Source organism: Aphanomyces astaci (assembly GCF_000520075.1).
Source record: "Aphanomyces astaci strain APO3 unplaced genomic scaffold supercont1.7, whole genome shotgun sequence".
NCBI classification, from domain to species: domain Eukaryota; phylum Oomycota; class Saprolegniomycetes; order Saprolegniales; family Verrucalvaceae; genus Aphanomyces; species Aphanomyces astaci.
Window position 1 is genome coordinate 1,564,248 of NW_009798270.1, and position 22,054 is coordinate 1,586,301.

At 48.8% G+C, this 22,054-nt stretch overlaps 10 protein-coding genes across 11 annotated transcripts in view; 4 read left to right on the forward strand and 6 right to left on the reverse strand.

Annotated features, from left to right (window-relative positions):
* The window catches only part of H257_04439 (hypothetical protein), a gene marked incomplete at both ends in the record, with an annotated part of 2,167 nt that extends 1,708 nt beyond the window's left edge, over nucleotides 1-459 (forward strand). Inside the window, one exon of the mRNA XM_009828956.1 lies at nucleotides 14-459. Within this exon, the coding sequence (XP_009827258.1) occupies nucleotides 14-459 (446 nt within the window). The remainder of the gene's footprint in view (nucleotides 1-13) is intronic.
* Nucleotides 460-642: 183 nt separating this feature from the next.
* On the forward strand, nucleotides 643-957 carry H257_04440 (hypothetical protein; the record flags this gene model as incomplete). The annotated part of the gene is made up of 1 exon (XM_009828957.1): nucleotides 643-957. One exon carries the CDS (start codon nucleotides 643-645, stop codon nucleotides 955-957), a length of 315 nt encoding a protein of 104 aa, XP_009827259.1.
* Nucleotides 958-1,300: 343 nt separating this feature from the next.
* On the reverse strand, nucleotides 1,301-3,122 carry H257_04441 (hypothetical protein). The gene is made up of 3 exons (XM_009828958.1): nucleotides 2,238-3,122; nucleotides 1,875-2,186; nucleotides 1,301-1,802 (listed from the first exon to the last, which is right to left on the reverse strand). The coding sequence occupies exons 1-3, from the start codon at nucleotides 2,667-2,669 to the stop codon at nucleotides 1,359-1,361; spliced, it is 1,188 nt and encodes a 395-aa protein (XP_009827260.1). The 5' UTR covers nucleotides 2,670-3,122; the 3' UTR covers nucleotides 1,301-1,358.
* Nucleotides 3,123-3,468: 346 nt separating this feature from the next.
* On the forward strand, nucleotides 3,469-3,678 carry H257_04442 (hypothetical protein; the record flags this gene model as incomplete). The annotated part of the gene is made up of 1 exon (XM_009828959.1): nucleotides 3,469-3,678. One exon carries the CDS (start codon nucleotides 3,469-3,471, stop codon nucleotides 3,676-3,678), a length of 210 nt encoding a protein of 69 aa, XP_009827261.1.
* A 2,407-nt stretch (nucleotides 3,679-6,085) lies between these two features.
* On the forward strand, nucleotides 6,086-8,541 carry H257_04443. Of its 2 annotated transcripts, XM_009828961.1 has the most exons (3): nucleotides 6,086-6,374; nucleotides 6,437-6,803; nucleotides 6,852-8,541. In XM_009828961.1, the coding sequence occupies exons 1-3, from the start codon at nucleotides 6,131-6,133 to the stop codon at nucleotides 8,419-8,421; spliced, it is 2,181 nt and encodes a 726-aa protein (XP_009827263.1). In that variant the 5' UTR covers nucleotides 6,086-6,130; the 3' UTR covers nucleotides 8,422-8,541. The 2 variants fall into 2 exon arrangements, with proteins under 2 accessions (XP_009827263.1, XP_009827262.1); XM_009828960.1 differs by having other exon boundaries at nucleotides 6,437-8,541.
* A 1,353-nt stretch (nucleotides 8,542-9,894) lies between these two features.
* H257_04444 (hypothetical protein) lies at nucleotides 9,895-10,656 on the reverse strand. The gene has a single exon (XM_009828962.1). The coding sequence runs from the start codon at nucleotides 10,643-10,645 to the stop codon at nucleotides 9,938-9,940; it is 708 nt and encodes a 235-aa protein (XP_009827264.1). The 5' UTR covers nucleotides 10,646-10,656; the 3' UTR covers nucleotides 9,895-9,937.
* Nucleotides 10,657-11,428: 772 nt separating this feature from the next.
* On the reverse strand, nucleotides 11,429-12,572 carry H257_04445 (hypothetical protein). The gene is made up of 4 exons (XM_009828963.1): nucleotides 12,493-12,572; nucleotides 12,238-12,423; nucleotides 11,794-12,164; nucleotides 11,429-11,741 (listed from the first exon to the last, which is right to left on the reverse strand). The coding sequence occupies exons 1-4, from the start codon at nucleotides 12,551-12,553 to the stop codon at nucleotides 11,526-11,528; spliced, it is 834 nt and encodes a 277-aa protein (XP_009827265.1). The 5' UTR covers nucleotides 12,554-12,572; the 3' UTR covers nucleotides 11,429-11,525.
* Nucleotides 12,573-12,701: 129 nt separating this feature from the next.
* H257_04446 (hypothetical protein) lies at nucleotides 12,702-15,736 on the reverse strand. Its single transcript, XM_009828964.1, has 12 exons — nucleotides 15,577-15,736; nucleotides 15,253-15,527; nucleotides 15,062-15,189; nucleotides 14,495-15,005; nucleotides 14,271-14,425; nucleotides 14,137-14,214; nucleotides 13,967-14,080; nucleotides 13,748-13,895; nucleotides 13,367-13,693; nucleotides 13,174-13,323; nucleotides 12,975-13,106; nucleotides 12,702-12,925 (listed from the first exon to the last, which is right to left on the reverse strand). Exons 1-12 carry the CDS (start codon nucleotides 15,704-15,706, stop codon nucleotides 12,794-12,796), a joined length of 2,280 nt encoding a protein of 759 aa, XP_009827266.1. The 5' UTR covers nucleotides 15,707-15,736; the 3' UTR covers nucleotides 12,702-12,793.
* A 2,922-nt stretch (nucleotides 15,737-18,658) lies between these two features.
* Nucleotides 18,659-19,288, reverse strand: H257_04447 (hypothetical protein). The gene has a single exon (XM_009828965.1). The coding sequence runs from the start codon at nucleotides 19,240-19,242 to the stop codon at nucleotides 18,790-18,792; it is 453 nt and encodes a 150-aa protein (XP_009827267.1). The 5' UTR covers nucleotides 19,243-19,288; the 3' UTR covers nucleotides 18,659-18,789.
* A 1,989-nt stretch (nucleotides 19,289-21,277) lies between these two features.
* Nucleotides 21,278-22,054, reverse strand: part of H257_04448 (hypothetical protein) — a gene marked incomplete at both ends in the record, with an annotated part of 1,654 nt that continues 877 nt past the window's right edge. Inside the window, 2 exons of the mRNA XM_009828966.1 lie at nucleotides 21,278-21,637; nucleotides 21,683-22,044. Coding sequence (XP_009827268.1) covers nucleotides 21,278-21,637; nucleotides 21,683-22,044 — 722 coding nt within the window. The remainder of the gene's footprint in view (nucleotides 21,638-21,682; nucleotides 22,045-22,054) is intronic.

Genomic DNA, 22,054 nt, shown 5'->3' on the forward strand with positions numbered 1-22,054 from the left:
ACTCGTGTGCCAGCTGACACCCCCGGAACAAGCCCCTCCAATGTGCCTCGTACGAGTTCGCGTCGTCCGACTACGAAGTCTCCGAGTTCTAACGGTCCGCCGCTTCCCACGGCGCCTGTGTCACCGACGGACGACAATGGCAATAGTCCCTACCCGACTCGTGTGCCAACTCCGAACAGTCCGCCGCTTCCCACGGCCCCTGTGCCGTCGACGAGCTCACCAATGGACGACGATGGCATCGACTGCGACGACGATGACAATAGTGACAATGGTGACAATGGTGACAATGGTGACAATGGTGACAATGGTGACAATGGTGACAATGGTGACGACGACATGGACTGCGACGACGATGACAATAGTGGCGATGACAATAGTGGCGATGACAATAGTGGCGATGACGACGACGGGTTGGATTGCGACGACGATGATGTCCCAGTCACGAACTCGCCTAATTAAACGTTATATTTGTGTGATCAATGCGATCGAATGTATGCAGGTGGTGTACATGTTTTGAACATAAGTCAGTACGATATGCCTTTTACACCGGTTCATGTAGAAACTGCGGGGGGGGGTTCGTAGCTTTTGCAGGGTGTACAAACTAACTTACAATCTCTTTTCCTTTCTCCATCAACAACAAGCATGCTACAACTACTTGCCGTGGTGTGGTGGTGCGCCGTCGCCTCGTCTGTGGCCACCGACGACTTGTACGAAGTCGTGCCAGACTTCACCGGGGGCTTTGGCTGCGACGGACCGCTGCAGAACCTTGACTTTTTTGGCAACGATCTGTTTCAGTTCAAAGGCGACGGTGACGCGTGCAAGAAAGCGTGTAACGACACCCCGGCCTGTGGCGCGTTCACGTTGGCGTACGGCCAGTGTTTTATCAAGTCGGACGTCGGCTCCAAAGTTTCGTCGACTCGCGGATGCAAGTCGTATATCTGCTACCGTCAACGTTAAGACGGAACCCCGACCAAGAGAGTGTATCCCCCCCTTCCCCTCAACGACTTGGTGTGGCATTTGCTCCGAGTGTTCGAATGGGGGGGGGGTCATACGAGAGCGCTATTTGAACCACCATAGCCCCCCCCCTTTTTCACTTTTTCAACCCATCGAAGTACATAGATAATCAGAGCCTTTGCAAGTGGTTGCGTCTGTCTACATATACGCACAGTGGGGCGATTCAGAATCTATGGTGCTCTGTGCTACTACTGTACTAGTAGTTGTAAACAAAGTCGACAAACAGCACATCCATCATGCATAGACAAGTGATTTTTGCCGCGATTCGGCCCTCCAACACGTGTACTTCCCGTCAAAGTCTCCAGTAGTGGCCTACTGTATTATATTACTACGACGCACTATCCCTATGCTCGCATCGTTCGAAGGTACGAATTGAGCGACTCCAAGTATTGATCGTGCCGCTGGTGATGCTTGGGGCCACACACGGCGAGCGCGTGCTCCCTAAACTTGCGCTGCATCGAGTCTTCGTCCAGCCCATGCAAGTCGAGGCCCCAGAAGCCCCTGGCCTCTTCGTCCAGGGGCGTCTGCCCCCCCTTTGAGAAACTCGACGACACGACGAACAGCATGCGGATCTTGGTCACGGACGGCGCGATGGCCTGCAGAATGTACCACACGTGGCGGTTGCGCTGCAACTTGATCGTAGGGGCGGCCTCATCTTCGTGCATTTGCTGGCCCACGTACACGATGCGGTTGCCTTCGACGAACTCGCGGCTGAGAAAGTTGCTCTGTTCGTACGCTCCTTCTAGGGTTTGATGTCGGATGGCGCTGTGTGGCGTGTCGTGGCAGATCTACGAGTCACGATATCGTCAAGAAATCTTCGGGGGGGGGGGCGCGAAGGAGATGGGAGATTGATCGCTTACGTGAAGGCGGGCGTAGTTGATCATAAACTGCCAAATGTCGGCTTGCATCACGCCCCGTAGCTCGTCGAGTGAGTTCTGCATAAACAGTTCGTGCCGACGGATGAACTGGTAGCACCCGCTGTCGTCGAACACGACGTTCAGGTCGTCTTCGGTGACGGTAGAGAACATCGATGGGAACCCGTATCGCTGCTGGACGCTGTCCAGATTGTGGTATAGTTGCTGCGTGATCCATTCCATACCGAGTTTGCGGGATTCGGGGTGTTGCAGCAGTGTAAAATTGCGCCACGTCGACTTGACATGGCTTGGAGACACCTACGTCGTCCGCCCTCGTGAGTATGGTAGATGGAGACGAAGATGACAAACCGAAAGGGTGGCGTGAACCCAGCGCTTCATGTCGTGGAGGAGTGTGCGAACATGGCGCACTTGCTGGTCCAGCCGACTGTTCTCGACTTGCGCGAGGTCGTGCTCTTCACGCATGGTCAACGCAATGTCCTCCCATGACAGCATGAGACTACCCCTTCGCTTCGCTCGAAGCAATATCGCTTCCAAGTCCGCGATGCGGTTGCGCAATTGCACCCGCAGCGCCCGTTCCTGCTGTCGGTACTTGCCCTGCTTCTCGCGTTGGTACATGTTCTTTTGGAGCTTGATGTCTGCTGCCTCCAGCAAGTCCGTGTTGAGGTCGTCCATGAACTCGTCCTCCAAGTGCACGGTTGCTACGTCGCTGCTGGTGGTCATGAGTGTACACCTGCTTCCTCCTTCTCGAGGTTGTGGATGGTCGCAATCCCATGAACCCATCTGGTTTGGATGATGTTGGGTTCGTTGTTTACCGATTCGCCCATACAAAACCCAAGTGAACGTCGTACGTCAAATCTTCCAATTGATTTTTAGCACGGACAAGACACCAAGTGTGGACTCGTTAATGCAAGTTAACGTTATCACATACCTCCATCGTCCTGCCACGGCATCGATCATCATCCTTCACGCGAGTGTTGTAGGAAGTCTGACAGTCCGGGCGCTACTGCGGGGAAGTCGACACAAGCAGCAAAATGGTAGCCCATTTCACAGCGCAGCGCAGGTTTGGTCATCCTTTCAAGTATGTACTGTATCGCAGCCTGTGGCATTGGCCGTTGTTGAGTCATCTATATAACGGGCTACACGACTCGCCAGGTTGCTCGCTCAAGGCCATTCATGCACATGTGACTGTAAAACTCTCCCAAACGCTAAAACTGGAATTCGATGGAAATGGCATATCCGGATCTCCACAAATTGTCCGTATCGTGGTGGAGCAAATGCTGTATATTTATATCCGCTGTAATGTGCTGAATATTTCCCCCCCAAGCTACTGAATTATCGCAACGATGTCGCATGTGCGAAGTCGTTTCTCTCACCTGGTTGTTGTCGTCAGGGCGGCGGTGGGATACACACACAAGGGAGGGGGGGGGGGGTGCACCACCATGCGATGACCCTTCCGGATGAACATGCAAACCTCATCAGCCGAGCCTTCCTAGGCCTTTCCAGATGAACATATTTTTTGGATGAATGTACGCACTCGGGAGGTTGGTCGCACATTTTCATGGGTCCTCATCACACGTGCATGCGCAACTTGTACGTGAATTCGCAGAGCTTTACAACCCGAGCGTATTTGGCGCTGCCAGACGAAGTCAAATTCTGGGACTGCGAATTGAGTGGTACCCCAGAGGTGGAGGACCAGTTCAAGCGACACGCGTCCGCCGTGGCGTGGCGGCAGTACAACGCCGGCAACCAAACGCTCCACAGCTCCGTGTTTGGGCTGCTGGGGCGATGAAATGTGTAATCACTCGACCACCGCCGCCATTGTACTATGTAACAATGAAGTATTATTTATTGCCTATCCAAAGCGAAAACTACTGTATAACCACTTGTGGTTCAAGCTGCTAGGTAATGCCGCCAGCCATGCTGCTCTTACGAACGAGGTCATCAGCACCGTATCTAATGTTATACTACCGGTACTGTAGAAAACTGTAGCCAAATTTTTTGGACTATTGAATGAGTTATGGGCAAATGTATTTGAGAATGTCCTAGCCAATGAAATTAATCTTTTGAGATGTTTGAACCAATCAACGATCATCACTGTTTGGCCCACTGGTTTGGCCCAACCAAAATGTACAGTTTTAACAGTAAATGTGTACTTCGAGGTAACCAATATACCTACCGGTAGTATTGAAAAAGCTTAAAATCTGACAATAATCGATTCCAAATGAACTGTCAAGGCCAAATTATTTCATAATACAGTACAGCAGCTTACTCCTTCTTAATATCCAATCAGAGTCCATCACACCTTGTTTCTTCCACACGATTGGCTATAACACTTTTGAACGGTTTGGACACTTGAATTTTGTAGAGCTTTGTGTGATGCTGCATAGTGCACAGATGAGTTCACTCCGACTATTTCCAATGTGGTCCTCCCCTTACAGCTAACATTACGTTGTGCGCTCGGTTGGGTCGCAATGCCGTGGCTGCTCAACTGCCATCACAGAAGTAGAATATATCGCAACAGGATGGGATGAATCTACACAGCGAATTTCGTGATTTCACGGCATCTGATTGGACAAATTGGACATTTTATAATTCGCATGGTGAGCGGCATTTTGGATTTTGGCGTGAATTCCTAAAAAACGACGCGTCGTTCGTAAATCGATTCGATTGGCGCTTTCAAAATTGCCACGATTTGATTGGGTCAAACGACAGAACAGGCATTTCTAGGACAAGCAGATCGCACACCAAGCGCCAAGACCGATGAGCACCATCGAGTCGGCACTCTCACAGCACACAAGTCCGAACACAGTCATGCACTGTCTGCACGGCTACTTCTTCCTGGGGATGAAGCGTTGACAGCTTGCTGCTGTGTACGGAAAGAACGAGCAAACCATTTCGAACTGGATCACCAAGTACGATGCAACCGGGTGCTTCTCGCGCAAAGTATCCGTGGTCGCCTTGCGAGTTGTCGATGGAACGTCTGCGACGATCGCGCGTTCCAGGCTGGACTGTCGTCTGCGGTCATGACTCGTCGAATGCTGGTTGAAGAATGGCGCGCAAAATGGACGTTCGATAGTACTATTAATAGTATGGGGCATGTCAAAAGTCTTTAGCCAATCACACTGAGCTTTCGTAAATTGAGCCAATCAGACTCGTTCACAAACCGAAGATACGGTAGCGCCCCCACCCAAAATTTGTATCAAATCGACAATATGAAAAATAAAGATCAACAATACAATTGCACAATACTTACTGTAGTACAAAGTTCAGTAATGTTACGAAGAATCGATCGATAGATTTGGCGAATCAACACAAAAGTCCATATTTTGGATAAAAGGACAATAATAGATAACGTTACTTCGAAGCATTGTGAATTCGCTATAAACTTCCTAAATTCGTGTGGTTTGTCTAATCAATATTTAATCACGCTGGAGTTATGATTGGTTGAATATACTTGTCTTTTCTGTAAGAGCCAATCAAATCTACTCAAGTTTGGATTAGCCAATAGCGTCGATTCGTGATTCGATTCAGCTGCGAGATTCGATTCGACAGGGTCTGGAAATTTGTACCGAATATACCACAATACTATTATATTAATACGTGTACTGATAGAATGAGAACTGCTCTTCCAGTCCAGTACTGTAACGTTACAGTATTGAAGGTAAAAATTAGTAAACTATTTCTGTGAGAAACCAATAATATTCGAAAACGTCTTATCTCGATTTATATATGTCAAATTTGGTAGCCAAACACACAAAAGCTGTCATTTGAAACGTTGTCATAATATTTCTGAAAAGTTGCGAGCTAGCCAGAGTGGCCCATAACTTACCGGTACTAACCTCACATTCTGAGAGGGTGAACGAATCTTCTAGATACTTCCTCCAATTGTATTGGCCACAATTACGTTATTCTCACGATTTCATTGGCTATAAATTCATCCCTTGCCTGATTTTCCAAAATTCCACTGTTACGTTACAAGCAAACACACAGTGGCAAGAGGAGGAGTGACACGTCGTCTGATGACCAAAAAGCGTCTAGTACTCTAGTTTATCATACAAACGTCAAGTATGATGACAAATGATCGTGAAAACAATGAAGGAGAAGTGATATTTAAACTTGATAATTGTATACCATTGCAACCGTCCGAATTGTAAACTCGATGTAAAAGGCATCCGACTGTTAAGTGGTTGCGCTGTCATTTTGCAAGATTTTCGCGAGGGGCCGTCACACGATTACTTGCGATGGTGACGACGGAATCGGCGGCGGCGGTGGATGACCCGCAGTTGGGAATTTCTCCAAAGGGACACGTCCAGTTCAACCTCATGACGGACGCGGACAACGTGGTGCTCATGAACGACGCAGGGGCCAACGAGAACAACCTGGAAGAAGGCGTTGTAGAAGGTAATGGTTCGCCGGCCGAGCTCACAGACCCCACCCAATTGGTTCTCCAAGCATGCGCCGTGCCGAAGGGGAAGTCGATGGACGGTACATCCTCCTCTATTCGAAGCTTTGTATCGTATAGTTCGTCAATGTGTTGTTGATTGTAGAAACGCTGCGCATGAACGAAGCGAAGGAGTACATGGTCAAGCAATTCGGCATGATCCAAGAACAAGTGGGGATGAACCCAAAGACGCTTCAATTCGACAGCTACATCCCATCGTCGGATCCTCCCGAGAAATTCGAAGTCGGGTACTTGAAATGGGCGCAGGAAGCGTCATTGGTGCGCATCCGTCTGTGTTTTGCGGTGGGGTTTGTGTTTTTGGCGGCATATTTGGCGTACGAAGTCCAAAACGACTTATTCACGGTGCGCACGGGGGTGCCGCGGACGAATCCTGCGTCGGCGATCAACCCCAAGATCTCGACGTTGTTGTACATTGTCACGTTTGGCGGTGGCTGCGGCGCGTTCGCTCTAGGGTACGCCGCCGCCGCGTCATCTCGTATTCATCGTGTGTATGGTGGTAGGTACATCTTGGTGCAGCAGCCGTGGGCCGCCAAGCACGTGGAAACGATCACGTTTTGGGTGTTTGCGGTCGTGGGGCTGAGCATGATCTTCAAGAAACCGCTTCAACAGCAAACCGGTCCCGTGCTGCCGCTGGTGATCCTGATCATTCCCATCTTTGGCATCACGCGCATGCGATTCCTGCACAGCTGCGTGCTTGCGTGGGGCATCTTTCTCGTGTACTTGACCGTGCAGCTCGTGAGCCTTCGCTTCATCCACGCGATCCCGGGCGTGTGGAAGTACGACAACGTGTCCGACATCCTCTACCAAACCGTCAACTATGGCATCGGAATCATCGGCGGCATGGTATCCCATTACCGCCAAGAGCTCACGCGGCGCCGCAACTATGCGCTCAAGCTGCCGTTCGCGGGGCCGGCGCTGGACGACGCGCCCGTCGACTTTTCCGCCCATTCTTACTGTGAAGAATCGCTGTTGGATCCGTGGACACTGGCGTTCCGCAATCTCGAGATTGAAGAGTACTTTTGCAAGGTATGGTACCTCATCGACCCGCATCCGTACGAGAACCCGAACCGCGGCGACATTCATGAACACGTGTACTGGACGATTCGGTATGCTGTGCTCGGGGTATGCCTCAGTCAGATCGTGCTGGGCCTCCAAGATGTCAAGCTGCTCCTGATGAAGCACTTCTACTTTGAGTACGGCATGGCGGCGATTATTCGGTTTGCGATCGTCGTGCCGTGCTACTTTGTCGCGTTTTACTTTTTGTACTTACTCGGGAAAAAGTATTGGCAAGTGTTTCTGCGACGTGGGATGAGCCAAATGGACCTGCATGAGGCCGTGGCCAAGGACGCGAGCCGCCGCCACACGATCAAAACGCAGTGGGTCGAGTCCAAGGGCGGGTACGTCCGGTCGGCCCAAGTGTTTTCAGTCGTTGTGGTCGCCATCCACGTGTGCAGCATGATGGTGCTGCTGCTCCAAGTTGGCCGCGCCTTCATGCACAACTACACGGACAAGCAGCCGAAACCGTCCAAGCCAAATGTGTACTTTATGGGGTTACTCAATGCCATCTTGTTTGCGCACAGGTCAGGGTTCAAGCTCCGATTTGTGTACGGGTTCCGGTCCACGTCTGTGCTCATCGTGCTGTTTATCTTTTTTGCGTCGCACAACTTGCATTTTGACCCGTGGGAGTACCTGTGGCTCGAGTACACGGGGTTCTTGATCTGCACCCAGGTGCTCGGCATGATGATCTCGCACGAAGAAGAGTCTCTGCGCCGCAACTTTTTCATCCTCAAGTCCATCCGCATCCTCGAGTTTGAAACGTGGTTTGCCGGCGTGCTCGTCATCCAGAAGCGCGTCCGACGGTTCCTTAAGCGCCATAAGTCGCGCAAGCAGCTGCTGCTCCAGACGTCGACGTCGGGCGGCGACGGGCCGACAAAGCCGCCGGTCGCGACCAAATCGGTGGCCCACGCGCAGGCGTTCCTGGCGCGGGCGTCGCTCCTGGGCTGCCGCGCACAAATGATTCAAATCGCGGTGGTCCTCTTTGACGTGATCTATTCCGCCTTGACCACGTAGTAAACACCCACTTTATACCACCGTATGCGTACTACTTACTCTTGTCAACGCCAACGTTTTGAGCTTTAACTAGTATGTATATATATATATATCTAGTATATACTATTGTCAAATCGATTCGAAACTGGAGGGTCGAATAAGTTAGGAGAATCAATTCAAGAACGGCCTGAGCCAATCAAATCACGTCATATGTCGAATTTCTGCTAATCCAAATGTTTGACCCCTCCGCATTGGGCAAAACCACATACATACTAAACGTTATATATAGTTCACCGGTTGCACAAGATTAAATAGGATAAAATAGATTCGAATGCTATTTGGCGCCATGACTCTCAAGTCCAAATTTGGATGAAATGCACATTAACCAGAAAAAGCAAGGTGAAATAGGCAATTTTGTATGGAGCACAAGGTGCCAAATAGCATTCGAATCTATTTGATCCTATTTAATCTTGTACACACTACGAGTACACTACCAGTACACTATATACAACGTTTACAGTTAGTATATATGTGGTTTTGCCCAATGCGGAGGTCAAACAGAAATTCGACATATGACGTGATTTGATTGGCTCAGGCGGTTCTTGAATCGATGGCTCCAGTTTCGAGTGTAAAGTGTTGTTTTGTGGTGATTGTAATCACACTAAATGAAGTCACACACTAATTAAACGTCGATGATGGATTCCTGCATTCGTATTTGGCTCAATTCTTCTGCCGATTATTCTTCTGTACATTTGGTTGTGTGAATTCATTCTCCATGTTGCTCCAGTTTACAACAAACTACGTAGTATTAGTACGTACTACTAGTAGTTATAATCACATAAAAATATTTTGCAAATGTTTTCTCGCCTTCCGTTTAAAAAGCGAGATTTATGTCAGAATATTACTTGTACTGTACTGCGTAACGTTAATGTTGGATTTTGTTGCTTGGGAGCGCCAATATAATTGGTAATAAACCAATTATATTGGCGCTCCCAATCAACAAAATCCAACTCTACTCAGTACAGTGTGTGTACGGCCACAACAACCTGGTGACGAGCATGACGAGTAATGAATGCAGTACAAGTGCTGAGGTGAGCTGCGGCATGTGCTGTACCTGTGCCCACTTGTACTGTTCTGCAATGCTAGACGAGACTGCATAGTATATGTTGCCGTTACTCATTGTAGATGTTCCAATATAGCTCCTATTCGTAGGTCTTCGTGGCGAGGCCTTGGACCCGGTGCATACCGCCACCGCCTCTGGCCAATTGCATGCACATCCTTATACATGAAAATCTGTATCGATAGCACGACATTTTTGATTGGACAGATTTATCCAATCGGTTTGCGCCAAACGATGAAAACATGGCAAAATCCTCACTAGCCAATCACGTAGAAGCACAAATAACGATGAAAACACGACCAAACGACGGTACTTGGAGGTGCCCAAATGTGCTGTACTGTACGATTTTGCTCGACCTGCATACATCGAACCTTCACAAGTGAAAATATCTTCAAGTTAAATAAGCGCAGTCTACAGCTACGGGCCGTGGAGACTCAGTCGTTTGTCGAGCAAGTGGTGGAGAAAATGACTGTCGTCATACCGACTTGCGCAAGGCGCTTGTAACGACAGGCTAGTAAACTGCGTCAGTGTAGCGTCCATGTCGTCTTCGACGCGACACAACTGCATGGAGGCCACGGCGTCAGACAGCTCGTCTGTTGGAGTCGGCTGCAGTTGGCAGTGGTCCATGAAGCGAGAGATGTCGGGGGGTGTCGTTGCCTGGGGGGTAAATATCTTGAATGGGTTTCGTGGGGTGGTCATAGCTGCGGTAGAGTAGCCAATCTGAAGTGGGGGTGGCCTTGCTCCCATAGACATGGACGTCAGTTCGACCATGAGGGAGTCCACGTCAACCCGCCGCCGTTTAGCCTTTGGATTCTCCACGACAGGTCTGCGCTGGGTCGGGGCAGGCTTGGTCACAGTGTGTTCGATCCTCCTAGCACTATTGTCGTTGGATTGGAACGTGCCAGACTGTGTAGAGAGCTTCGACGTGGAGAGTTGTGTTGATAGCCGTTGGCGTTGGAGTCGAGTCAAGTACCGAGGCTGTGGTTCAGGTAGTCCTGTCTGAAGGAGTACAACCTCTTGGTTTACGTGGATGTGGATGTTCACCGTGATGTTAATAGGAGCGTGGTTGTCGTCCTTGGAGTGCTGCTGCCGGAGCGCCGCCCGTGTCCGTGACCTTGTTCGCATCACCACCAAACCAATGACAAAGTCTCACCGGATAATATTATCCGGTAGATATGATCCGGTTACCCGGCAACGTTATTCGGCAAAATTTCTACGGTAAGTCACCAGCACCACAGCTTCGGTCCTTGACTCGACTCCAACGCCAACGGCTATCAACACAACTCTCCACGTCGAAGCTCTCTACACAGTCTGGCACGTTCCAACGACACTGAGATCCATCCCAAGACCTAGATCAGGGCTGCCTTGGGCCAACATCGCCAATGGGACGCCAAAGTCGTCACCGCCAGTTTAATGGCCCTTGGCTATTTTGAAATGGCACGTCAAAGACCACGAGCGGGCATTCAACCCAATCAGTTTTGTAGCCAATCATTGATTAGTATTGTCTTCAAATTATTTGATTGGATAATAACAATCATGTGTTGACAAAAGTCCTTTAAAATCCCTCGTCGTCTGTATACCCCCCCGCTTCAGTAGCTATGATTTCTCCAGTTGGGCCTTTCCTCGTAACTACCAAGCGCAGCACAAGGGTTTCTTCACACGAATGGATTAATTCGTAGAATGTCCTTTGAATACCATACTTGGTACTACATATTGTGTACCTAGTTGTCTCCAATTGGACAGAAATACCCAATCACCATGCATAAATATGTTTCATCCAATAAAATATAAGTCCTGTGATGGATTTAGCCACCACTTGGAACTGGACCGGATATTTACAGGGAATCATATGTCATTGACATTTTCATTGATATGCATTATATTTTAGACACTAGAGTACATTCTGAAGCGGGGATTATACGGCAACGTTAGTGTTAACTGCAATTCTGCAAATACCAGTAATAAATGGGAGATTTATTCATGCAAAAAACCACCGTTCCCCAGGTTATTCGTTTTTGAAGTTGGGTTTGCGCTTCTCCACGAACGCAGCCATGCCTTCCTTCTGGTCGTGGGTGGCAAAACTGCCGTAGAACAGGCGCGCTTCGTACTTGACGGACTCCTGCAGACTCATTTCGTACGACGCGTTCACAGCTTCCTTGGCCATGCGGGTAATCGGCTGCGAGTACGTGGCAATCTTGTTGGCCACGGCCAGCGCTTCGTCCTACTCGTCCTATTCATGAGAACGAACCAACGAAGATTCACCATGAACGTACGAGAAGGTTGGCGGCAGGCACGACCTTGGCCACGAGGCCGTCGCGCTCGGCTTGGTGGGCGTCGATCAAATCGCCCGTCAAGATCAAATGCATTGCTTTCGACTTGCCGATCGCGCGGATCAGCCGCTGGGTGCCGCCGCACCCAGGAATCGTGCCGAGCTTGATTTCCGGCTGGCCGAACTTAGCCGTGTCGCCCGCAATGATCATGTCGCACAACATGGCGAGTTCGCACCCGCCGCCCAACGCGAAGCCGTTCACGGCCGCAATCACTGGCTTTTGGATCTTAGCAATGTCGCCCCAGTTGGCAAACATGGTCGTGTTGTACACTTCAATGAACTCGCGCGTTGCCATCTCCTTGATGTCGGCGCCAGCTACCCAACGAGGCCGGCGCGTGGTGAGTATTAATCCTGAGATCGTCGTTTTGCAATGTACGTTCTTTCATACCTGCAAACGCTTTGTCGCTGCCGGTCACAATGATCGCGGAAATGTTGGGGTCCTTGTCGAAGTTCTTTGCTTCTGCATTCAGTTCGTTGATCAAGCCATCGCACAACGCGTTCAGTTGCTTGGGGCGGTTCAATGTAATGATTCCCACTTTGCCATTCACGTCCGTCTTGATGTACTCCAAGGTTTCTGCATTACGACGTACACATGAGTATGCACTCACGGTAAACTATATGTAGAAAAGGCTAGGCGGCGTACTGGAGCTGAAGTGACGGGCGGTGGCGGGAGCACGCGAGGCGAAGGATGCGAGTCGCAACATGAAGTCGAGTTTGCACTTTTCGAAGTGCGGTAGACGATGTTCAGTATAGGATTATCCGGATAATATATTTAACCGGATGTGATCACGATCTTCAACATGAAAGGGCAGTTAACAGTTGTGAAGTTATTTGAGTGGTAAGTTGCAAAATTTCGTGTGGAAACTATCAACATTGTACTGTAGTGTTAGCTTGATATCAACTCCCTTGCAGCTAGAAAATCGTGATTTTGCCCCCGGCATGTCCTATCCGTTGTCCTGCACTTCATCGACTAAATAGACTACCCCATCGTAAGTTAGCACATCTCCCGTTGCTGCCCCCAGCGCCTCGATCGCTTGTCGGCATTTGGCGGTCACCAACGGCACCAACGATTCCACCTACAAGCGCTATTGTCACAGCCACATCACTGTGGTGGTACTGTCTTACCCATGGCCCAAACACTTGCATGGTTGGCATGCTCGATGGCAATGGCAGCAGCATGCTGCTACACGCTTGGAGTTGCGTCCAGTATAATTCCAGCTCTTCGGGCACCAAGTCGCGTTGGGCATGGGTCCCCATCTTCAATTGACCCGCCACCACACCCAACGCATGTGAATACTCTATTGTACTGATTACAAATCCTTACCACCACGAGCGCTTCCCGCAGCACAACCATATCTGTCGCAGCTTCCCACAGATCAATCGCAGTGTGCAACGCCCCGGCGCCGTCGTGGCTCGCGTATTTCTCGAGCATGTTGAGTTTCAGATGGTACGGCATGCCAAGGCGAAGCCACACCTATCAAAGTGTGAGATTTCAACCAAGTCGGTCGTGGTCGTACCTCTTCAAGTCGACGCTGCAGCACCTCATGGCTGTCGACCATCGAATTGTTTTGGTGGTGTACCAAGATACTAGAGCGATGTGGACCTGGGGACTTGTCGCCTCGTGCAGGCGACGTGTTTGTGTCTTGGTTTGGTTGTTCGTTGGCGGCGGCTGCAACAGGGGGAGTTGCCTTGGTCGTAGGAGGGGGTGAAGGCTTGATGGGTTCCGGAGTCAGCCATTCCCACGAAATCGCCGTCATCTGCCGACGAAGCACGCGCTTTGTCGTGTGCTTCAATCCTGATGCCACCTCTCGAGGCCGGCCGATCACCATCCCGGACGCCACCGTCTACATGCATGTATCCACATGAGTTTGGGAAATGGCATGTTACGGGCTGCGTACGGGCTTTCGTCGGGCGTGCTTGTTTTGGCGGTCGTCGAGGATCGTACTTGGGCGTCTTTGCAGTGCCGGGGGCAATGCCGTGGAGTCTGGCACTGTAGTGTTGGCGGGGGTAGGTTGTTGCTGGCCCGAAACAGTGCTATTGACCACCCTGTGCAACGCAAAACTCGATATTATCATTCGATGGAGTGTCCATATATATATATATATGGGTCATTGTACGAGGTCGCGTCGTTGGCTAACTTGGCGAGTTTCCTTCGGCGGCGACCGATCGCGTCTTGCCATTGACAGTATTGGGCGGTGGTCGTGGCTTTGCGAGTGCTGAGCCGTTCGTCGCTGAAACATCTCGTAAGTCCATTTCAATATGTTATCCTGTACGTGTGTGTCCTTACGCTGGACGACTGTCGTTTGCATAGGAAGGTTGGGTCGATGACTGGAGAGTCGCAGCGTTCGATTTTGCATTAGAACGTCTAAACCAGCATAAAGTACATGATTATAGTGTAAAGCCCATATCCCCCTGCGTTACCTTTCTCGCAGGTCGGCTGTGAACGGGGCCAGGCGGCTCCAAAGCTGCGGAAACGAAGGGGGCGTGGCGGTGATATCTGCTAGTTGGGCGGTCGCTCGACGGCGTAGCGACGCACTGCACCGTGCGCCAATCTGCCCAAACAGGTCCACTTGGTCCTATCCATTTGTCATTGACGTTGCAGCCACGTCAGGAGCAAGTTGTGGAGCCACGAACAACGCACGCACCTTCCATTCATCGACTGCGTTGTCCGGTTTCGCTGCCATGTCCTGCCCTGGTCGAAACGCCGTCTTGGAGCGCTTTTTAAGCAGTTTCGCGACAGCGTCTGTAGCACGTAGCGAAGCCACCACCGACACAATCTCAGGATGCCGCGCCATGGCCACATGCCTTGGATCATTATCCGACTGCGAGGCTCGCCCAGGTGGTGGGGGGTTGTTGGAGGACGCAACTGGTGGGGTGGCTACATCCGCAGCCGCAGTGTGCGACGCCCCTGTATTCGAAGGGGTATTGTTGGACGGCGTCGCAACGGTGATGGAGCCACTGCGCACCGATTTCCGCCGTTCCAGGAGCGGTTCAGACGTGGATTTGGCCATGGAATGGGATCGCAGCAGACGTTGCAGCTTCTTCGACCCCCTTAGTTCTTGAATAGGGGGCTCCGCATCTTGGAGGAGCGTGCCCAACACGTGAACTGGGGCGGTTGCTGACGACGGCTTTTGTCCAAACGACCCGGCAAACAGCCTACCCACAACAAGCACTCATATTTGACAGGAGTTCATGAACAAATCAGGACGCACGGCTGACGTTCTTGGTCGAACTCTTGCAACACTTGGGTTTTGAGAAGATCAAGGTTGCACTGGCGTTGGAGGTCCACGAGGTACATGGCTTGCACCCGGCGAGTGTTGATGGCGGGATCGAACACACCCTGCACAATCATATACCCCGTTGTGAAAGCAGCTTGTAGATAGAAGATACATCCACGACGTACTTGGTCGTCGAGCTGTTGTTTCTTTCGACGGTACTTGTCTTCCACGGCGTCTGTAATGCGTTCCACCCGCGTCTGAATGCGATTCATTACCTCTTCTCGCTCCTCCATGGACAGCCGTTCAAACGATGCGTCGAGGGGATCGTACAGCAAGGACGATTTGTTGGTACATTGCCACTTGGACTCGAACGCCATCATCTTGTTGCGCAAAATCACGTCGGGGAGGTGCTTCTTGGCCGACTCGCGCGAGGGCGTCGCGGCCGACGTAAAGAGAAAGCCTGACCTCGATAAGTTACCAAAATAATATTCCAATGGAATTATTATTACCGTCTTTGTTGGCCATGCGTTTGTGGGCTCTCTCGAACCGATCCTGGAGTTTGACTGGAACTCGAAGGGGTTCCAACTCCTGCGACGTCCGCGAGTCCGCGACAACGTGCTTCAACTCACTGCGCATCATCGTCGCGCTCGTTGTGGCCGTAACGGTTACACCGATGCCGTTACAAAGTTGTGGATCAAGCAGTTACGCACTATAACAGGCTGACACGGGCTGCTTCGAGTCATGGTTCACTTGACACTACCATCTTCTACACCTCGACCTCGACCTCGACCTTGGGGCCACTCTCGGCTATGTAGGTGGCGATATTAGGGGTTTTGGGGTTCAACTCCGGAGTACTACGTAGTACTAGCACTAAGGTATGCACAACAACATCATTCAAGCAGGGTTAATTATCCCTTGTGCTGTACCGGTAGAGAGATTTTTCAATTTTGGACAAGTAGTATCTGATGCAGGGAATAAATTGACAGCATCTTCACCGGTTCACTTCAAAACGAGCTTATGACAAAGAACGAAGTTTTACTTTACTGTACTACTGTATTCGTTCCTTAACGTTACCGGTAGTACTGTAGCCCATCTGCCTAAACTGTTTTCCAATTAGGAGATCCTCACTACCGGTAGTAGTCTGGATGCTACGATACACGGCCATTTTGCCAGGAATGAGCTTGAATGTTAAAAACATGTACTTCAAAGTAATTCTTCAAAAAACGTGCGTCTGGATGCCTCAGAAAGTAGGAACAATCGGTATCGGTTTGCCCATGTTATGACAGGAATATAATACAGTACTGTACCCCGGCATTAGGCGTATTTTTTTCTTGACACTTGTCCTCACTCTACATTTGATCTTAGAATTTTCTGAAAAAATTGGAGTCATCCAGACATTTCACAACGACCTTATTCTCCCATGGGCTATGCCGACCCGCCACTCCGGCCATCGCGACTTCCCCCGGACCCCGGGATACCACCTCCAGCGGCTTTAGCATCCCATTTTACCCTGGAGCCGACCAAAAGGTCGTTGTGATATTGATATTGAATTACACTGTAAAGTTAAAATCGCTCAGCGGACACTTAATGGTCTCGGCCGCGTACTAGCTGCAATAGCAGTTAGCGGACTTAACTACTTGAAAACCTATTTGTGTCGTCAGTTTTTATATTACGTAATACGTGACTTTGGGAACTAATGGAATACAGTACAGTAAGTTGTCAGGGAGTTTTTTGGCGGAATATCACTTGTGTTAGTATTAATAGTATTACTACGTATTAATAGTAGTACTACGTAGTGTTTGTTTGGGAATACTCCCAAATACGTTAAAGACCGATTTCATGCGTTTTATCACTGCAGTGGGAGGTTAAAGGTAAAGGCCCAACTGCCTCCGGATATTATATACGGATAATTGTCACATCCCTATGGCCAAATATCCAAGCGCCAATGTAAAATACCGCTAGGTTAACAGTAACGTTAAGGGCCAATTCATCACAGAATTTCTTCACCACATTTATTATTGAGATCTGTCGATTCTACGTTTCAATTTGCTGAAATTTTGAGTAATGAATATGAAATAGAAGTCAGAAAATTTTGTGAAAAGTTGGTAGTTTATAGATGACGTGCACCATACCGTGCGTTTGGGCAAAACGAATCTTTCGTTTTCAAATACTGGTCGGACTTAGCTCGTTCTTTTATTAACCGCTTCGTCTTGAATTAAAGATGATGAATCCCCAGTTTTAAGGGCTAAATATGAATGGTGATAAACTTATGTGCCTTCGCGACATGGGGAATCCAAGCATTTGCTTGGGTCGGATTGGCACGTATTGAAAATAAAATAGCTCGAAATTTTAAAAACTTGCAAGGAGAAAATCCACTACGGTAGTACTTGACTTTCAGTACTCCCGCTCGTATTATTATAAATTTTGGCCTGAGTGCAGAACTATTTTTTATTTAAATATCGCTGTTCTGAGTATATTAATTTGCTCAGAATGTATGGCAGGAGCGAAATTTGAAACAACGATATCTATTTTAATATCCCGTTGTATTGATTATAAAACCCCTCACCCGATGAACTGATTTCTCCTATATTCGTATATACCTTCAGATCTGAAAGGTGATACATGGGGGAAAAGTTATGGAAGAATTAACCAATACATTCGTTTTGCCCAAACGCACGGCACAGTACTACAGTGTTAAAATAGTACTTCGAAGTAAAATAGTACGTGGCGACTATGAATTGTACCAGTAGTGGAATGTTCGTTGGGAGTAATTGAACCACGTTGACATTACTCGTACCACGCCACGTGTCACACAGTAGGCCGAGAATCAACAAACTATATCCCACCCTCCATCGCAGCCAAGGTTTTGGTTTACGTGCCCCAAGCAGTAAAAAGTGCAGAATTCATATCAGCACAGTAGCCTTTTTGCGTACAGTACTACGTAGTATTAGTTCACAGCATCGTCAGTGGAACAGTTCATCAGCAACTACAGACTGTACGAGGTATACGTACATACTACTACGTAGTAGTACGGTATATACCTCGAGCTAGACGGGTTTGTGGAACCACGACATTCAGCGCACGGCGCAAGAAAGAGTTGAATGGGCGCATCATACGCCAACAACATACGGAAGTTGTGTGAATACTCAACATGTCATTGCCCCTGAAAGATTTTTGGTGAATTTCCTGGAACAGAACTCCAAAGGCACTAAAAAGTGCACCAAAGTTGAAGCACCACAATGGAGTACCAGTAATCTCGACACATACAGTAGTACCTTTAGTAGCTGCAGTGTTCTCCGTGGGCTGGAAGATTATACTACTGAAGGCAACCCAAGCACACAGAGATTCACGCATTGCTGCCCACGTTTAACGGATATTGGAGTAACTGACGCTGTAGCAGCGGCGCCCCTTCAAGTTTGCAGATGTTGTCAAGTGAAGGTATGACTACTGTAGGCCACCGCATGGATGACTGGAGTAAGCACGTCACTAAGCGAGTCCTTCCTTATGCATCTAACTGCATCCCTATGCTTTAGTAGCACGCAACTTGACAGTATCACACAGGTTCAAATGTCGTACTCCTTGTAATTGTACCCGCCGTACTGTTCACTACACTGCATTCATTGCATAGAACAACGAACGACGCTGTGACTGGACTCGACACAAAGTAACTTTTTCATTACGGCAATAAATAAGTACAACGCTACGTAGCAACCTGTGGAGCGCTATACATACATCGCGGGCGCAATGTCGTCGAGAACTTGGATCAAAAAGTCCATGCTTTCGGTGAACGACAGCGAGTCTTCTTCTTCAAACGAGCTCGGTGCGAATAGCGAGTGATGCACCGAGCATGGCGACGACCACACTGGAAGGGGCACGTTGTTGGTCATGAACGAGCTCGGAAACAGCGCCAGTTCGTCCGGGATTGCTGCTTTGTTTCGAAGGCCACGGTTGCGCCGCGCAAGCTTTTCTCTGTACTTTTGTGCATGGGTTTGGGTTTGTCGAATGGTGCGTGTTTTGATGATCGCGGCGATTTTCTTCCAAGGGCCGCTGGGGTACAACTCGACCGCGAGCAGAAAACGCTCGTGTTCTTCCTTGGTCCACGTGCCTTTGCCTTCCACGGGCATGGGGGCGTCGTGGCTGTCCGAGACGGAGCTGCGAGGGGACAAGTGCAACATGGTTAGCACGGTGCGGGTAAAATTCAAAAATGCGATGGTTCTGAAAACTCTCTGATTGATTTAGTATTATTATGGTGGTACGTAAAGTACTTTGTTGCCACGAGTTGAATACCAACTTGTTAACAGAGCGGTTGTCACGAGACGGTCCACTGCTTGCTTGTGTACATGTAGCAACTTTCGTCAAGCAGGATGTTGGTCGATTCATTTTATAGAGGTTTGATCGACGTAAACCCATACAAAACATTTGAGTATAACGTTGTCGACTACAAATGACACTCCATATAACAGAGGAAATTAATTACAAAAGGTTTTAGAGTGTAGTGATTGCTTAAACTGCGACTTGTGAAGATTCGACGACACATCCAGGCATGTATGCAGGTTAAAACGAAACAAAACCTCTAACGGCAAACCGGCATTCAGCCCGTCGTGGACATTCGAATTGATGAGAATCGAGACGACCAACATTCCCTCCTCTCATGTAAGCGCACAAAAGAGTAGTACAATCGACCCCAAAGATATTTTTTATTTGGAGCAATATAGACGATGCCACGCGCATGTGTTGAGCACGTTTCAAAGGAATAATTCCGGAGAGCAACAGCTCCACTATTGCTTACGTAATCATTTTCCTTCAAAAGAACCAATAGCCCTGTGACCTCGAAACCCCCAGACCCTCGTGATGCTATCGCAAACCACTGAAATGCACTCATCCCCCCCTTGCCTAGCTTGAATGTGTCGTTTTGGCTATCAGCCCTTGACGAGTACTATTAATAATAGTACAGTACTACAATACCAGTTATGAGAACAGTGATTACGTAAGCAGAGTGGTACTGTTAACAGAATTTCTGTTAACTGTACCCGCTCCGAGAAGTTTTCCAAATGACACGGGACTGCTGTGAACTTAGTTGTAGTCCACATTCATTTGCAGTAGAGCCTATCATACTCGTGTAAATTCGTAGTCTTAAGCCAATGGAATTGTACAATTACCACATATTTCGATTTACTGGATTGCTTTTGGTCCCTTCACATGAGAGAATCTCTCATTTGCAGATTGGGTGGAATAAAAATAGTGATTCTGAGTATTTTATTAGGCCTAACTTGAAGCTTGGGATGAGAAAATCTCTCATTTGCAGAATTGTAGTATACTTTAAGCAAGATCATTCGTAACTGCAACGCTGTAAGTACTGAAAGGTGATTCATGTAATTCCCGGCCAGCTTGGCCTACTTTCTGAATGCCATAACTCGTCACCCATTCATCCGATGAGGCTGCGAAAACATGCATTTTGAAGATCATGACGAGCTTTATAAATTTATGCAGGTCCCATCATTTGTATCGCAGGGTCAATTTGCTCGTCGAATTTCTTTGCGAATTTAATTCCCGGCCAGTAAGTCACTTGAATAATGTATGCCTGATTTGGGTGACAAAATCCTCAGAACCTCTTAATAAAATGATATGTATAAAGTATTCAAGTAATTATATTTTGAAGTGCTACTAATACTGTATAGAAACTGTATTATTGTCGATTTTCTTCAAATTTCCCAATTTTGCATGGTTCGTTCAATCGAGCACAACTAGAGCCGAGACAGCTGATTGGTCATTATCCACTTCGCCCTTTCCAGTAGAAACTCGAAAATGGATTGTAGCCAATCAGCGACAAGTAATTTCGGATTGACCAATGGGAGAGATTGGTGCTCGATTCGCTCGGCTAGATTTGATTGAACGGCATGTCGGACAAGTGTTCGTAATTTTGTCCAATCATCGTCCATGGATGATTTTGATTGGCCATTTGCTGGTTAGGAATTGCATGAATCACCTTACATTGACCAAAGCTTTTGCTCCCGTCCTAGCGGGTTAAAGTCGTGTGGTACTCTGGGAGTAACTACCTGAACTAACGAACATGCATGCGCAAACATGAATTGCATTCTTGTCATGGCCGATTGCGGTTGGTAAATTGCGTGTAATGTATACGTACAGTATGTACAGTGATACGAACTCTTCCTCAGACCATTCTCAAGGACTTGTTGATCAAACAAGTTTTCAAACATGCGAGTCGGCATCCCAACAGTTTACATGACAATGTGACACTGCGGCATCTTCATCGAGTTTGTCGAGGTTTTGTTCACCACCTTGCAAACGACGAGTCGGCACCCCGAAGGCAATGTCTTCGTCTTCGTCGGGTTCACCCACGTCATCACCGTCTTCATGACTTTGGTGGTGAGCCACGTGTTCCAATAAGTGGTTCATGTTGATCCCGATGGACTGCAACGCATAGCGCGAGACGAGCAATGAGTCGCTGCGGCTGATTACGTAACATATTTGCACACCTGGTAGGTTAACAGGTCCAGCTGCAGTGCTCAGACGGATGCGCAGGTTTGCCGCCACGTCCGCATACACCGGCTATTCGCCCACGACGTAACCCTTTCAGGTCTTCGCCAGTTGAACCACGTCAACTTCTGTCTTTGTCTTCAATGCTTCCAGCATTTCTTCAGAAATGATGTTCGCATCACTTCCAGAGTCGGCACAAAACGGTACATCCAGTACGCCGTTGAGGGTTGCCATGTTCACGGCATCGTCGGGCATGTAGATGCGGTAGAACTTCTTGCCCATCTTCTTTCGCATCTGCGCTGTCTTCTTCGCGTACTTCTGGAATTTAGGGTTGCGCAGGTAGCCACACATTCGCCAACCCCACACCCACTTGATTCGGTCAATGCCGTCTTGGTCGATGTCGGGGCAGTCCTTCAAATGATGCAGGCGCTCAAGGTCACCGCAAAACAGGCACTGCACCGGGTGTGCAATTCGACCGTCTAGAATGGG